This window comes from Aphidius gifuensis, linkage group LG5, assembly GCF_014905175.1.
Source record: "Aphidius gifuensis isolate YNYX2018 linkage group LG5, ASM1490517v1, whole genome shotgun sequence".
NCBI classification, from domain to species: Eukaryota; Metazoa; Arthropoda; class Insecta; order Hymenoptera; family Braconidae; genus Aphidius; species Aphidius gifuensis.
The window spans coordinates 16257176-16271482 of record NC_057792.1 but is presented as its reverse complement, the minus strand read 5'-3'; the positions used below and the strand labels follow the sequence as shown (position 1 = coordinate 16271482).

The 14307-nt window shown below is 23.8% G+C and overlaps 1 protein-coding gene across 5 annotated transcripts in view; it reads right to left on the bottom strand.

Moving 5' to 3' along the window:
- The window catches only part of LOC122857899 (Down syndrome cell adhesion molecule-like protein Dscam2), a 125517-nt gene that overhangs the window by 25937 nt on the left and 85273 nt on the right, over positions 1-14307 (bottom strand). For all 5 annotated transcript variants that reach the window (XM_044160373.1, XM_044160370.1, XM_044160374.1 and 2 more), the window contains 3 exons: positions 5009-5329; positions 3911-4072; positions 348-497 (listed from right to left, as the gene is read on the bottom strand). In XM_044160373.1, coding sequence (XP_044016308.1) covers positions 348-497; positions 3911-4072; positions 5009-5329 — 633 coding nt within the window. The remainder of the gene's footprint in view (positions 1-347; positions 498-3910; positions 4073-5008; positions 5330-14307) is intronic.

The window sequence follows — 14307 nt, the reverse complement described above, 5'->3', positions numbered from 1 at the left end:
ACAGGTCTTTAAAATCGGTCGAAATTCATTAACTACATGGAATAAATCACCCAGCAATATTTTTTTTTCTACAAATCCATCTTTTGTCAATTGAACTATGAATAATATTTCATTCGGTAACGCTATTGGCACTCAATACGGGGGAATTTACGGGGACATTTATACAAGTTACGAGAAAATTTACGGTAAACAGCCACCGTTGTATGTGTAGGACTGATTACATTGCATGTGAAACCCGTAAATGTCTCCGTATTTCCCGTAAATTTCCCCGTATGAGTGCCGATAACGATTTCGTATTTAATTACTTTTGTTATATTTTATTAATAAAATTAAAAATTAAAACTCACCAGTGACAATAAGTCGAGCATGATTGGAGCTTTCAACAGTTTCTCCAGTAACATGATGGACGGTTCTACATCGATATCCATAATGAGTATCAGCAGGTGTGACACCAAATACCAATAATTCTCCAGTTGGTAGCATGTGATATTTTCCATCTGTTTAAAAAATAAATAAAATTCAAACTTCAACTATAAGGCATATCCATCATTCATTTTTTTTTTTTCCTTCTTTTTATTTTATTTTTTACCATCTATTCATGCATATTTTAAATGACATTTTTACAGCAATACCAAGATGACATTTCTCATATATTTTTACACCTGAACACCACATATATTTTATTATAAATATACATTATACATATAATAACGATCACGCCAGTCTTAAAAGACTCTTTAAATACTTTTTCTTATCAAAAAAAAAAATTCATATATGAATATTATTAAAAAATTACTAGCAATTTTTGTCAATGTATTTTTAAGAAAATTAGATAATTAAATATAAATAATAGTAGTATATAATTATTAAAAAAAAAATTTATAATAACGTTAATAATAGTTAAATTAAATTTTTTAGATTTAAAATTTTCTTGTGTACATGAACATGATTATAATATACATATAAAATATACAGAAAATCAGGGTACAAAGTGGAAGAGTCTGGACTCTATCAATATGTAAATTTCTTTAATGGAAAATTCTACTGTTGTTACCGAGACGACATGTACAACACGTACAAGAGTGAAGGTAGGAAAAAATCAGAATATAAAAAAAAATTTATCTGACAGAAAAATTAAAAAAAAAGTAAGGGCAATGTACTGAGGTACTTCACGCTGCTCTCGAGAAAAATAATGAGAAAAAAAAAAAGAAAAAAACAATAACAACAACAAAGTTGATGACGTTGTAAAAATATTCAGTGGCTTATAGATTTTTCATCGAATGATTTTTTGATTAAGGCAGTAATAATGACTGGATTATTATTATAAAAATATGCAATTTGTATGTAACATGTTGAATATTATTTATGGTACTTTATAATCAAGTTTCCATGAATATTAAATCATCAAGAGTTTTAATAATACACAATAAAAAATTCATGTAAATTTAAATTAGTACAAATAAAATTATTTTTCAATTAAATATATATATAAAATAATGATAATAATTATTGTTAAAAAAAATATATTCAGAACAATTAAAATAATGTTTTATATATATTTTTATTTTTGTTTTTAATCAACTTGAGTGCTTCTATTGCAGACAAAGTCAATTCATAGTGAATGAATTACTTTTGTCGATTGAAGTTTTATATATATTTTTTTTTCTTTTTTTTTTTTTTGTATCTACAGTCAATCCATTATTTTCAATTGATAAATAAATGAATAAAAATTTTAATTATCATTATATAATAAATAAAAAATCATTGAGAAAATTTAATAAATAAAAAAATTAAAAATAATATATTTTAATAATTTATATATTAAATAAACTTTGTTATTATTTTTAAAATTCATTTTTATATATTGCAATAAAATATGATAAAGAATAAAAGATAAAAAAAAAAAGGAAAAACAATTTAAAATGATAAGAAAAAAATAATAATAATTCAAAATTGGAGATAAAGATAAAAATCTGTTGAATGTCAGTAAAGTTTTTGATGAATTTCACATGGTTGAATTGTATTTTCTAAGGTGTATTACAAATGAATAGGTATATACAATTTATTTCTTGTAGTTTCAATGAGAATTCAACAATGTGAATCGTTTGAAATTTCCATTGAACCTGAGTACTTTTTCAATTCAACCCAAGGATTGATTTTTCCTGTATAACCCTCAGTAAATCCACAATTTCTTTATTCATTCTTTTATTTTTTTTTTTATCTAAATTTTGCGTATATATTTTTAGATTCAATCCATCTACTTGTCTTTTTCACAACCACTGAATTTGATCTGATTTACATAAAAACTCATGCATACACTGTCTTATTATTCTTTGTTTCAAAATACTTTTTTCTTTTTTTCTTTAGAAAATCATCCCTTTTTTATTTTCATTATTATTATCATTATTTTTTGTTTATATTTAAAATTAAAGTGCTTGTTGTTAGTGCAATTGTATATTTTTCATTTTAACACTTTTAGTTTTACTCAAAAAAATAATACACGTTAAACAAAAAAAAAAAAAAAATATATACACGTTTCAAAAACTTTTTATTTTTTTATATTTATTTCATTGTTTTTTTTTATTTTGTCGTATTTTTTAGTTGTACAACGTAAACTAACATAACATCAGCCATATCATCCAGCAGCCGAGGCTTTTGGCTATTCTTCTTTTCTCTGAGAGTTTCTTTAACTTATACAACTCGAATAAATGTCAACGAATGTTGGACTACATCTCTCTCATACAGTATACAACTATTTTTTTATTTATATTTTTTTTTTTTTTTTACTTTCTTGTATTATATTTTGCCAACAACTCTGTATATACACGTCAACTTTTGGCATATATTTTTTACTTTTATTTGTGTCACTGTGAATTCTTTGAAAACCATCTGTCGTGTTTCGTTAGTTTTTATTTTTTATTTTTTCTATAGAATAAAATTATATTGGCTTTTTATTTTTTTCATTTGCAGATAATTGATTTGGATTATTATTTAAAAGATGATTTTTAAATTTATAAATTATTTATTTAATTTGATTAATTTACACACAAAAAATGCTGTATTATTATTAGACTGTCTGACTAAACGTATGCTTGTTCTACTTAAAAACAAAAAATCATTTTACGTTATGAATTTATTGACTCTTGCTCGTATTTAGTTTATTCATTTAATTTATAATTTAATTTAAAACAATAAAATTAGAAAATAATAAAAATATATTTATAATAATTCACTGATAGATGAGTTTATTAACCCCGTTTTTAATATGCAAATTATTTCGAAATATATTTGACTCAATTGAATATTTAAAATTAATTTCAAAGAATAATTTTAAATTCATAGTTATTATTTGTCATTAGGATAATTGGATTAACACGTTGATGATAGTTTAATAAAAAAATTATCTAAAGTTCAATATGATAAAACCATCTAAACATTAAATTACAGAATAGTCGTAAAAGTGTAAGAGTCATAAAGAGAAAAGACATGGTATTTTAGCCTCGGCTAAAACTCATTTTCACCCAATTTATTCATGCGAATGAGTATAATTAAAATTAAAAAGTTTAAAATAAATTACATAGTCATAATGGATCGTATACGTGTGATATAAATTAAAAGTACCATTTCCCATGAGATTATTTATTGTTGGAGTTTTTAAATCCATAGAGACATACTAAATATACATTTAGTGTTAAAATTTTAAAAAATAATTATAATAATTTACAGCAACATCAATTTAAAAAAAAATTTCATCAATAATTTGTTTTAAAAGTATTAAATTTAATTAATTTAAATTTTCGTAATGTTTTGTATTTAAATAATTATGTAAAATAATTGAAGAAAAAGATTTAAAGATGAGACTACATTATGATCTGTGTAATAATATTTTTATAGTGAAATTTAAACTTACCACTTTCTGGTGCTGGATATATATTAAAAGCTGAATCTTGTACCCATGATGTTACAGCAACATATTCTTTAGCATGTGTTGGTATATCACATCTCAACACACCTGTATTTCCAGCTAACACATGAGCATCCTTGATGCCAACTTGATACTTTTGACGAACCACTGTAACAGCATTAAATTTATCTTTCAAGTTTCAACAGAATAAAAAAACAGAGAAATAATACATGCACAAGAAATATTTAATTATAAAAACAATTATAATTTTTTGACTGATAAAATGTGTAGCTTTAATTAACATCATCAAATCAATTTACATTTTATAAATTTAATTTGTTTTTTTTTTTTCTTTGTGAATTTATATATATTACAGTTGAAAAATATTTTTCAACTTTTAAAAGTGAATAGTTTTTTGGTAAATGCACATTTTAGTTAAACTTTTAGTGGTGCATTACCAAAACTTTAAAATATATAAAGAAAAATTTATAATATATTTTTATATAAAAAAAAAAAAAAAAAGACAAGTAGGCCAATTGTGAAAACTTGGAAATCTTGACATCTTGGGTACTACGTTTAGCCAGTCATTATATTCACAAGAGGAAAATGGACCTCATGGTTTTAAAAAAGTATAAATATATTGTTGAAAAGGGGGTGGTTTGCATCAAAAGACTCAAGTTGTCTAAGTGCTTACTATATACAGATGAAATTAACATTTTAAAAATAAAATATAGCATTTAAACAAAAAAAAATTATATAAAATTGTTTATCATCAAGTAACATTTACATGATAATTCAGTGCAAATTTTTTTTGTAAATTATAAAGGAAAAAAAAAATAGATAATATATTATTCATGAAAAAAAATTTGGCACGCCAGCAACCTTGATCTTGGCAGTTTGTTGCTGGTAAGTGTACAAACGTTAATGTAATATCACCTATACTTAATCATTCAGTAAAGTTCAATTTGTCTTGTTACAATGGTAAACGTAGTTGGCTTGATTCCCTAGCCATTTACATTCACATAAAAAAAATATAAAAATAAATTTACAAACAGCTTATTTATCTAACCACACACAAAAACATAATAAAAATAAAATACAAACCAGCTTTGACATTAATTTCTCTTCCAAGAATTCTACCAACACTGTTTGATGCTTGACATCTGTATGATGAAAAATGTACATCATGTCTATAACTTTCAGCTCCAAATGGTAAAAAATACATTGAACCATTAACAAGTAATTCACGTATATTTGGAATTGGATGAACTGGTGAACCATCACCCATAAGCCAATCAACACGTGGTCCAGGACTACCATGGGCTGAACAATGTAACATGGCACCAGTGTCATTTGAAAATTCTACAGTTGACCGAGGCTCAGATATTAATATTGGACCTTGACTGTCCAGCACTGTTCCTCGTCCTTGAAAAATATAAAAATAATTAATTTATAAATATTATTATATATTTTAAAAAATTTCTTAATATCAAGTATATTTTTGAATATAATATCATTAACATGAAGATTATTAAATTCTTAAATGTTGTCAGTGTTTATTTTCATATAAAAGTAAATAGAGTCTTTTGAAATTTCATTTATCAATTTTATAATACAAAATTTAATTGGATAAAATTCTTTAAAGTATTTTCATATTATGCTAAAGATAAACAACAAATTTTCCAATAATAATAATATAATAATAATAATAAATAGGTTGAAAATAAAAATATAAATTTAGTTGAAAAAAATTCATAAAATTTTTTCACTATTTAGTAATTTTTAAAGTCATTTGAAAATTATTTTATCTAGTAAATTTATTTATTTATTTGTTTATAATTATATCATTTTTATATTCAAATAATTTTCTCGTCTAGGTTAATTAAATTGGTTAAATTTTAATGAGCTATCCTTTGGGTTTTTGGTAAAATAATCCTTCCGTTAATAAATTATGTTGTATGGCATGTCAAAGAATTACAAGTTGGATAGGGACAAACATATAGTCGTCGTTGTTTAACCACCTAGACCTCATAGTACCAGAAATAACAGTGCTTGTATTAAGAACAGAAAATATACGTATATATCTTTCTCACTTTGCCCAGTAAATATTCATTTCTCAGTGGATTTTATCTCGTTACGTAACCAACACCAGTAATTGCATTGTAGCTCATAGACGAGTCATTATTTTTTATTTTAAATTAAGCAAACTAATAATGTATTAAATAAGATAGAAATTTTTTATAATTTCAAAATAAATATAAATTATTTAATGTAGCTTTCTTTTCATAATATTATTTATAAATTTTTAAAATTTTATATAAAAAAAATATCAAAATTTGACATCTAAAACTAGATTTTTTTTATCGATATTTATTGATACATAAAATATGTGTATCAGAGTAAAAATTTCAAGTTTTTTTTTTCAAAAAAATATGTATATAAAAAAAAGCTTATGTTGGTGATAAATCATAATATGAATATGAGTAAAAATTTGATTTAAAAGCCAAGTCAAAATATATACATAAGAGGGTTTATATACACGTGAAAATATCAGCGTTGTTAAAATATATAAAAGCCTTTAAGTCCTAGTTGGCTTTGGCATAGACATTTAATTGCTACACCTGACTCAACTAATCCATAAACATTTTAGTCCAATATACTCATGGGTCCAACATCAACCAAAATTTAGACTATTATCCAACTGGTATTAACGAAAATACAAACTTTATACATTATATCTCTCGAAATAGTAAATTTTATGTCTAATCTATTCAACAAATTCAAAGCTCATTGTATGTCTTTGAAATTTATATATTTAAAAAATAAATAATTTAACATATTATTTATTTTTTTCTACGGTTTGTTATAAAGAAAAGCATCAGTGGAAAATTTAAAGAATTCGTGACATTTTTATCAACATAATTTTCCAACAAAGGTTTTTTAAAAAATAAAAATACCACTTGAATTTTATAAAACGAAAATACATTCACAAAAATTCAAAAACTATATTTTAAGATTTTTACAATTTTTTATTTTTCATTCAACAAAAAAAAGTTTAAAACCACACACTATTTTATTTTCAGTTATAAATTCTACTTGAAGAACTTCTTCAATGTTTATCCATTCGATATAAAAATATATTCAAGAATATATTTTTGGATCGATTTAATAAAAGTGAAGATAAAAAAGAAAAAAAAAAAAAAGCTATATCGTATAGTGTGTTGAAGAATCGTGATAGTTGCTGAATAATGTATGAACATAAGTTTGATAACCATAAAACGATGGACAACAAGAATATTTTTATCTATAAAAAAAACATATATGTATGATATAGCATCATCAAAATGATCAAGTACATAAAGTACTTAATATTCACGTCATTTTAATATAAAAAATTAATGCTTCAAAAAATTATAAATTAATAAAAACAGTCTAGTTTAATTAAAAGCGAAGCCTTGACGTTTATTAGATCATAAATTTGTAGAATATTTATCTAAAAAAAAAATAATTAATCTAATAACTTAATGGCATTTTTTTAAAACAAAAAATAAACATTAAAAAAGTCATTTAATTATTTTTAAATTTAATTAATTAAGCTTATTTTTTTTTTTTGTTTTTTAAAATTCAATTTTATGCTTTATGTTGATGCAACATCCAGACAATCATTGCCATTTTTTAAAATTCATTTTTGTATAATAAACATATTGAAAAAAATTTCTAAAAAATAGCCAATATATTTAAATATATTTAGCAATATTCAAACAATTTTTTCAAGTGACATTAACACATGCAAATTACTCCGACATAATGTTGAAGTTGTTTGCCATGCCCATCACATTAATGTCAAATTAATTTTTTAAATTTATCTCTGAATATACTTGTGCTACGAGTGTAGCTTAAAAAATCCGATTTATCCAAAGATAAAAATTCTCAATTTTTTATTTCACATGAATATACATTTTTATTTTTTTTTATTTTACATAAAGTACATATACCAAAGCCTTACCAACTGCATAAATGCATTTGTAAAATTTTCCTGTATTTATACCCTCAGTGGTTTTCCATTTCATATACTCATTCCCTTTTTTTTTCTGCTTTTCTCTTTGCTCTCATATCAGCTGCGTAATTACAGTGAATATTTCGCTTGCAATTCTTGTTTTATTCGTCATTCTCACGCATCGTTATAATTATTAAAGCTCGGTGCTTGGTTACATCGTATTACCATTTTATTTTATTATGTATGTGTTTGTATACATATGTGTTAACAATATATTTTATACACACTCAATGTGAATTGTTTGTATATGTTCTTGTATTTATCAATGTGAGTAGTACATATTTGTACATCATTGAAAATATATACTTGTAATGTATTCCGTCTCACGAAGTTTGAGAATTAAATTTCAAGAGATTTAAATTTAATTTAAATGTACTTTGTAATCATTATATAATAATAATAAATAATTTCATGTATATCATAAATTATTACAGACATTTTATGTTTTATTATTTATCAAAAAAATTTTAAAAAAAAAAAAAATCTGTACCAAATTTAATTTACAGTTAAAAAAGTTTTTTTTTTCACATGAAAATTTACAGGGAAAATAGTCATATTGGCAAGCTACCAATTTAGTTAATTACAAAAAAAAAACAATGTACAAAAATAAAAAAAAAATAGGAAAGAGACTTCTGTAAAACAAAAAAAAAAAAAAAGAAGAATTTCATGAAAATTTATACAAAAGTGTTCTATTCACAATTTAAAAGACCAAATAGTAAATGCATGAAGTGTAACCTCTACCATTACACTAGACCATTGTTTACCTATTGAAAATAACACAAAGAAACAGCATCACTAAAAGAAAGCTCAGATAATAATATGAAAAAAAAAAAACAAAAAAAAAATAATCACAGTATTGTAGAATAAAAAAAATATACTTAAAAAATACAAAAAAAAATTGTGAAACAATTGTTTCGATACGACACATTGTTAACACCTCTCATGGGATATATCTGAGGTATGTTTATATATATATAATAGTGTATCGAGAAAACGAGAGACCACGTGTGTCCCACCGGAAAATTTGTCGAGATATCTCTCCTGAGATAAAAAGCAAAAATATCAAAAATAAAATGGAAACAAGTTGCATTCAACCTGAGCAATATAAAGACAAAAAAGAAAAAAAAAAATAGAAAAACAAAATAGTAATAAATATAAGACAATGGTAAACGTGAGGATAGAGGACAAAAGCCATTTGGTTGTAATAAAAATCTGGCTGAATGGTATTTCAACAATAGTTGTTATTTAAAATTCTCAACATGATTCAATACAATAACTTCAAATACACTATGCTACAATATATTGTTCATATAAAATAAAGAACGTATTTATATTGGATAAATTAGATAAAGAAAAAAAAAAAACGAAAAAAATATTGCAGTAAAGTGAGGACCAAAGCAATATCCAAGAGAATCGAATTGCAAAATTGAGAAAATGAGTAAAACCGGCTTTATCACGTAGAATGCTCAAATGCACCCGGAAAATAATATATATATTTTATACATGCTAAAGAGAGAGAGAAAGAAAATAAAATGAAATAAAATCTTGTCTGAATTTGTGGTATGAGAATTGATAGTAGATGAAAGAAGCTGATGATATAAACTAGATATTGAGGAGATCCAGTGTGAATTCAATTGGAATGCCTCGAAGGTTAATCGTTGTGTCTGTGATGCTTGACAATTTCAGGTATTTCAAAGTACTTTTCATCATCATTCTTTCGATATGCATGTGCAGCATATATATCATATACTTGGTGACTAAAGAAAATAATAAAAAAAATAAAAATATATATATTTTTTTGATGGAATGTCTTATTTCTTCTTCAAGGATATTATTTTTTTTTTATTACGTAATCTTGAATCATCAAATATCAAGCTATCAATATATTATCATTTTAAAATCAATTTCACAAATTTGTAATACGTTGAAACGCAGATTAAATGGATATTCTAATACCCCTGAAATTTGATGCTGTTGAAAGACTGATGATGCGGCAAAGCCAAAAGAGTTTTACTCATGACAAGACATGTCTCTGGTACATCTCGTCGTCATATGACAAAAATGAAATACAGCGATTATTATATTATTCTGATTCTACGTATTTTTCATTATAATATTACAGAATATTTATAAAAATAAATAAAAATAAATTTTTTTCTTTTTCTTTTGTTTAAATCAATTTTAAATTTTAATGTTAGATTAATTTTTTTTGTTTTTTTAAAAGTGTGTGATGTAATTATCAAATGCATAGCACAAATTTCAAATATTTTTATATTGCACTTTGTACTTAATACATTCAACTGATGTAAATTGACATCTCCTGTCTTAAATTTTTATTAAAATACATAGAAAGACTAGTATAGAAAATAAAAATAATAATAAAGTGTTTTTTTTTTTTTTTTTCTTAGATCAATTTAAGAAAATATGATGAAGCCTTTATAAAACGAGTAATAGAAAAGAGCTCTGTTAAAGTAAAATCTTGGAGTTGACTTGAAATCACTAGTCGTAATAAAGAAGTAAAAAAAGTTTTAAAAAAGAAAATAAATGTAGCAAAAATGGGTATAGAAATATTAAAGTAAAGTTTGCGAAAGTGAAATGGTAGAATATATAGTTGAAAGTTTGGATATCAGTGAAAGTATAAAAAAAAAAAAATAATAATAAAAAAAAATTGTTGGGTTAATTGTTATTTACTAAAACTTTTTGTGGTTAATAAAAAATATTTTACAAAAAGTTGTATATTTTTTCTATTTAGTTTATTCAAAATTTAGTATAAAAAAAATTTATTTACACTTGAGAAAACTTTACTTTTCGTTTACACAAAAAAGCCAAAAAATTATTGAAATAATTTAATAAACAAATGACTTTATTATTAATAAATAAATTGAAAAATTTGGATATCTTATTTTTGAAGAAGATACACATGAATGTATATAATTTATAAAAATAAATAAATAAATTTTAGGGGATTTACAAATGAGCTTGTTTTATGAATTCAAAATTTCCAAAGTAGTAAGGCAAACATTTAGTCAGACATAGCATATGTTGTCCTGTTTTGTAGATACATATTCCACTTTTAACCAACATATAATTTTGTCTTCCATTCGAAACTTTAAACTCACATGATACTGTGTATACACGACGACAACTTTATATGCAATATATATTCTCTCTCATATTTCTATCCTCAACCATGTGTCATATCGCACATAAATTTATTTCTCTGATATCATACAAGAACAGACGAGAAAAGCATCAAGTTACCATGCAAGCTTATCCAAACTATATTTTACGATACATATAAAATCATATTTTCCAATTAGTCTTGTTAATCCATTCATTATAATCGCGAAATTCAAATAGACATAATTATTTATAAAAAAATAATAAATGTTTCTTTTTTTTTTTTATAAAATAAATTATTAAACAGACTGTATGAAGATTCTATATAATATAAAATTCGATCAGATACAAGTATTGGAAAACTTGCTGAATAAATGAATAAAGATAAAAAAAAAAATAATTTTTTTTAAATGGATATAAAGGGTGTGTCTGAAGATGAGACTAAATCATCGAGCGAAAAAGTGAAAGAGTCATATATAGAATCACGAAGAAATAGGCAGAAAAAAAATTTGTGGTAAAAATAAAAATGAATAAAGTAAATCGAGGGTTGGCTGAACCAATAAAAAGGTAAGTTAATAAAAAAAAAATTATAAAATAAAGTGCAGACAAAAAATAAAAGTCACAAAGATTTTTGAATTAACTATAGCTACTTTACTTTTGACTTGTGGCATCAGTGATCAGCTAGATGTATAATTTTTCTCATTAATAAAAAGTAATTAAAAAAAAAAAAAACAATGACTACAGTGGAAACAAAGTTTTATCAATTTTAAATGACTATTTTTTTATTATTTATTTTTCTCATTGTTGCAAGTGTTTTAAAAAAAGGTTTTCATAATTTATTAGTATATGGAATTTTTTTTTTTATCTTTTAGCTGATATTTAAAAAAAAAATATTCATATGGTCATCTAGTTGTTATTTTTTTATAGAAAAAAATTTATGTGAAAAATAAAAAATTAAAGAAAAAAAAAAATATAATGTATCAGGAGAATAAATTGCTTGTATTTTTTTGGCAGAGAAAAAAAAAATAAAAAAAATATATAAATATAAATTCCCACGAGTTTTATGTTGGAAAATTGTCATTCTGTATACATTGCACACACGGTTTAACTTGGGGTTCACCATTTTATGTTTCTACCAATGGGATTCACTATTGTACTGCTATTTAAAACATTTATTTACGCACCGTTTAGTCTTATTTGCATTATAATTATAAGCGAGTGTTAGTGGTGAATTGTGAATTGTATTTAATTATACTTTTGAAAAATGTCCAGAAAAAAAATAAAATAATAATCATCATGGAATTTTTTAAATTTATAATTGTTTTTTAAATATTAATTAGACAGTTTTTTTTTTATTGAATCGTATAAATTTTTAAATTATTTTAACCAAAGCTAGGTGTATTTTATTTTGTGCCAACTCGATGTTCATTTTGCTGCAAGTCAAAGTTCAAATGACTCAAAAATTTGACAAAAAATAAAACACAAAAAGTTTGATGTATTTACAATCCAGTTGTCATAATTTTTTATGCAAAATAATTTTTTTTTCGCGTAAATAATTGACAATGAAATATCACATATTCAAGTGTCAATTGAAGAAAAACAAATAAAGTCCAGAAATAGAAACAAATAGAAAAAAAATATGTTATTAAAAATGAGATTAAATTTTTTTTTTATATTTGAACATATACAGGTAATTTCCCTAGTGGTAATTGATCAACCTGTGTATGAAAATGTAAATGAGTTATCTAGTATCTATAGCAATAAACAATTGAATTCTCAGGAGTCTTTCTGGTATGTGGATTTATCGAGAACCAACAATATATTTGAGCCAATGAATATTGCTAAAATCACGTTTTCCATATATGCACACACTACAAAATTACAGGTGGTCAGTTGCAATTTAATATTTACCATAATACAATTGAGACTACAAGCTATTTTTCTCTCAACTTTTTTTTTTTATACACAAAACTTCAATCTAATCTATTTTGAATTTTATAATTTCAGTTATTATTAAATCTTTAGGATGGTTAAACTCACTCACCACAAAACGATATTCCACATCAACTGTTTCAAAATTTTAAACACATGAAATTTCAAATGGATAACAAGTCAAAATTCATACCACAATTATGTAGCCTCAAAACTATTTGTAAATTGAATATAGAAACAAGCTTCATACACAAATATCAAGTTTGTAAAATTTAATTTTAATAAAAATTATAAAAACAAAAAATTTACAATTCATTTTTTGAATAAAATAATTTCTAAAGATTTTTTATTTTTCATATATAAATAACTATTTTATAAATTTAATTAGTAAAGCTTATCTTGGCTTTGAGGTTGTGGACAAAGATGATATTCCCTGATGCAACAATTCAACAAAGTTTGAACAAATCCTCCAAGTAAAGTTAATCCAGCACACAAATGATATCAGCATTGAATTAAAATTTAACTATATTTTAAATTATTGGTACTAAAAGATTATTTTTTACAAATAAAAAAAACATTGATATTTTATTCAATTAACTAAACATGATTTGTATTGACTATCGAGTGTTAAATAGCGTTGTAAATAAGAGCTGTGAAAATTAGTGTTGATGGACAACATAGAATGCCAAGTGTATGAAAAGTTGAACAATCTCAAAATACAAAGGATCAAATGTAAATTTCGAAAGGCGTTAATCCTAACAATTTTCAAGTATGCTGTTTGTATCAAATTTGAAATCTAAAATCCAGGTCAATCGAAGAGTGTAAAGCCTAGACACAAATACATATATAGATATATTTATTTTAATGTTGGATTGTTGTTGGCAATGCTGGAAGAGGAACAAGGAATATATTCAAGGCTTATCTATACACCAGCTATTTTACTGATAGTATATACCCATTTCCGATTAATCAGTTGCACGAGAATTAACGCAGCACAACTGTCCTCTGTATTCAACCAATTCCAATATTCCTATGGGCAATATCTCTTTCTCTCTGGTCATCTATCTATCTCTTGTTATTCAGTCATGTACAACTACCGTTGTCATTGTCCCAATACCGATCAAAGCCTACAATGTTCTGGCTGAGTTATACAGCTGCCCTCAGTTAACAATCTAGACCGATATAAAAAAAAAAAAAAATTGAAAATGAAACTGCAAAAGTCTTTTTATTTTTATTATTATCTTCTTCTTCTTCTTTTTCTTCTCTTTGTACCATTAGTACAGAAATCTATAGA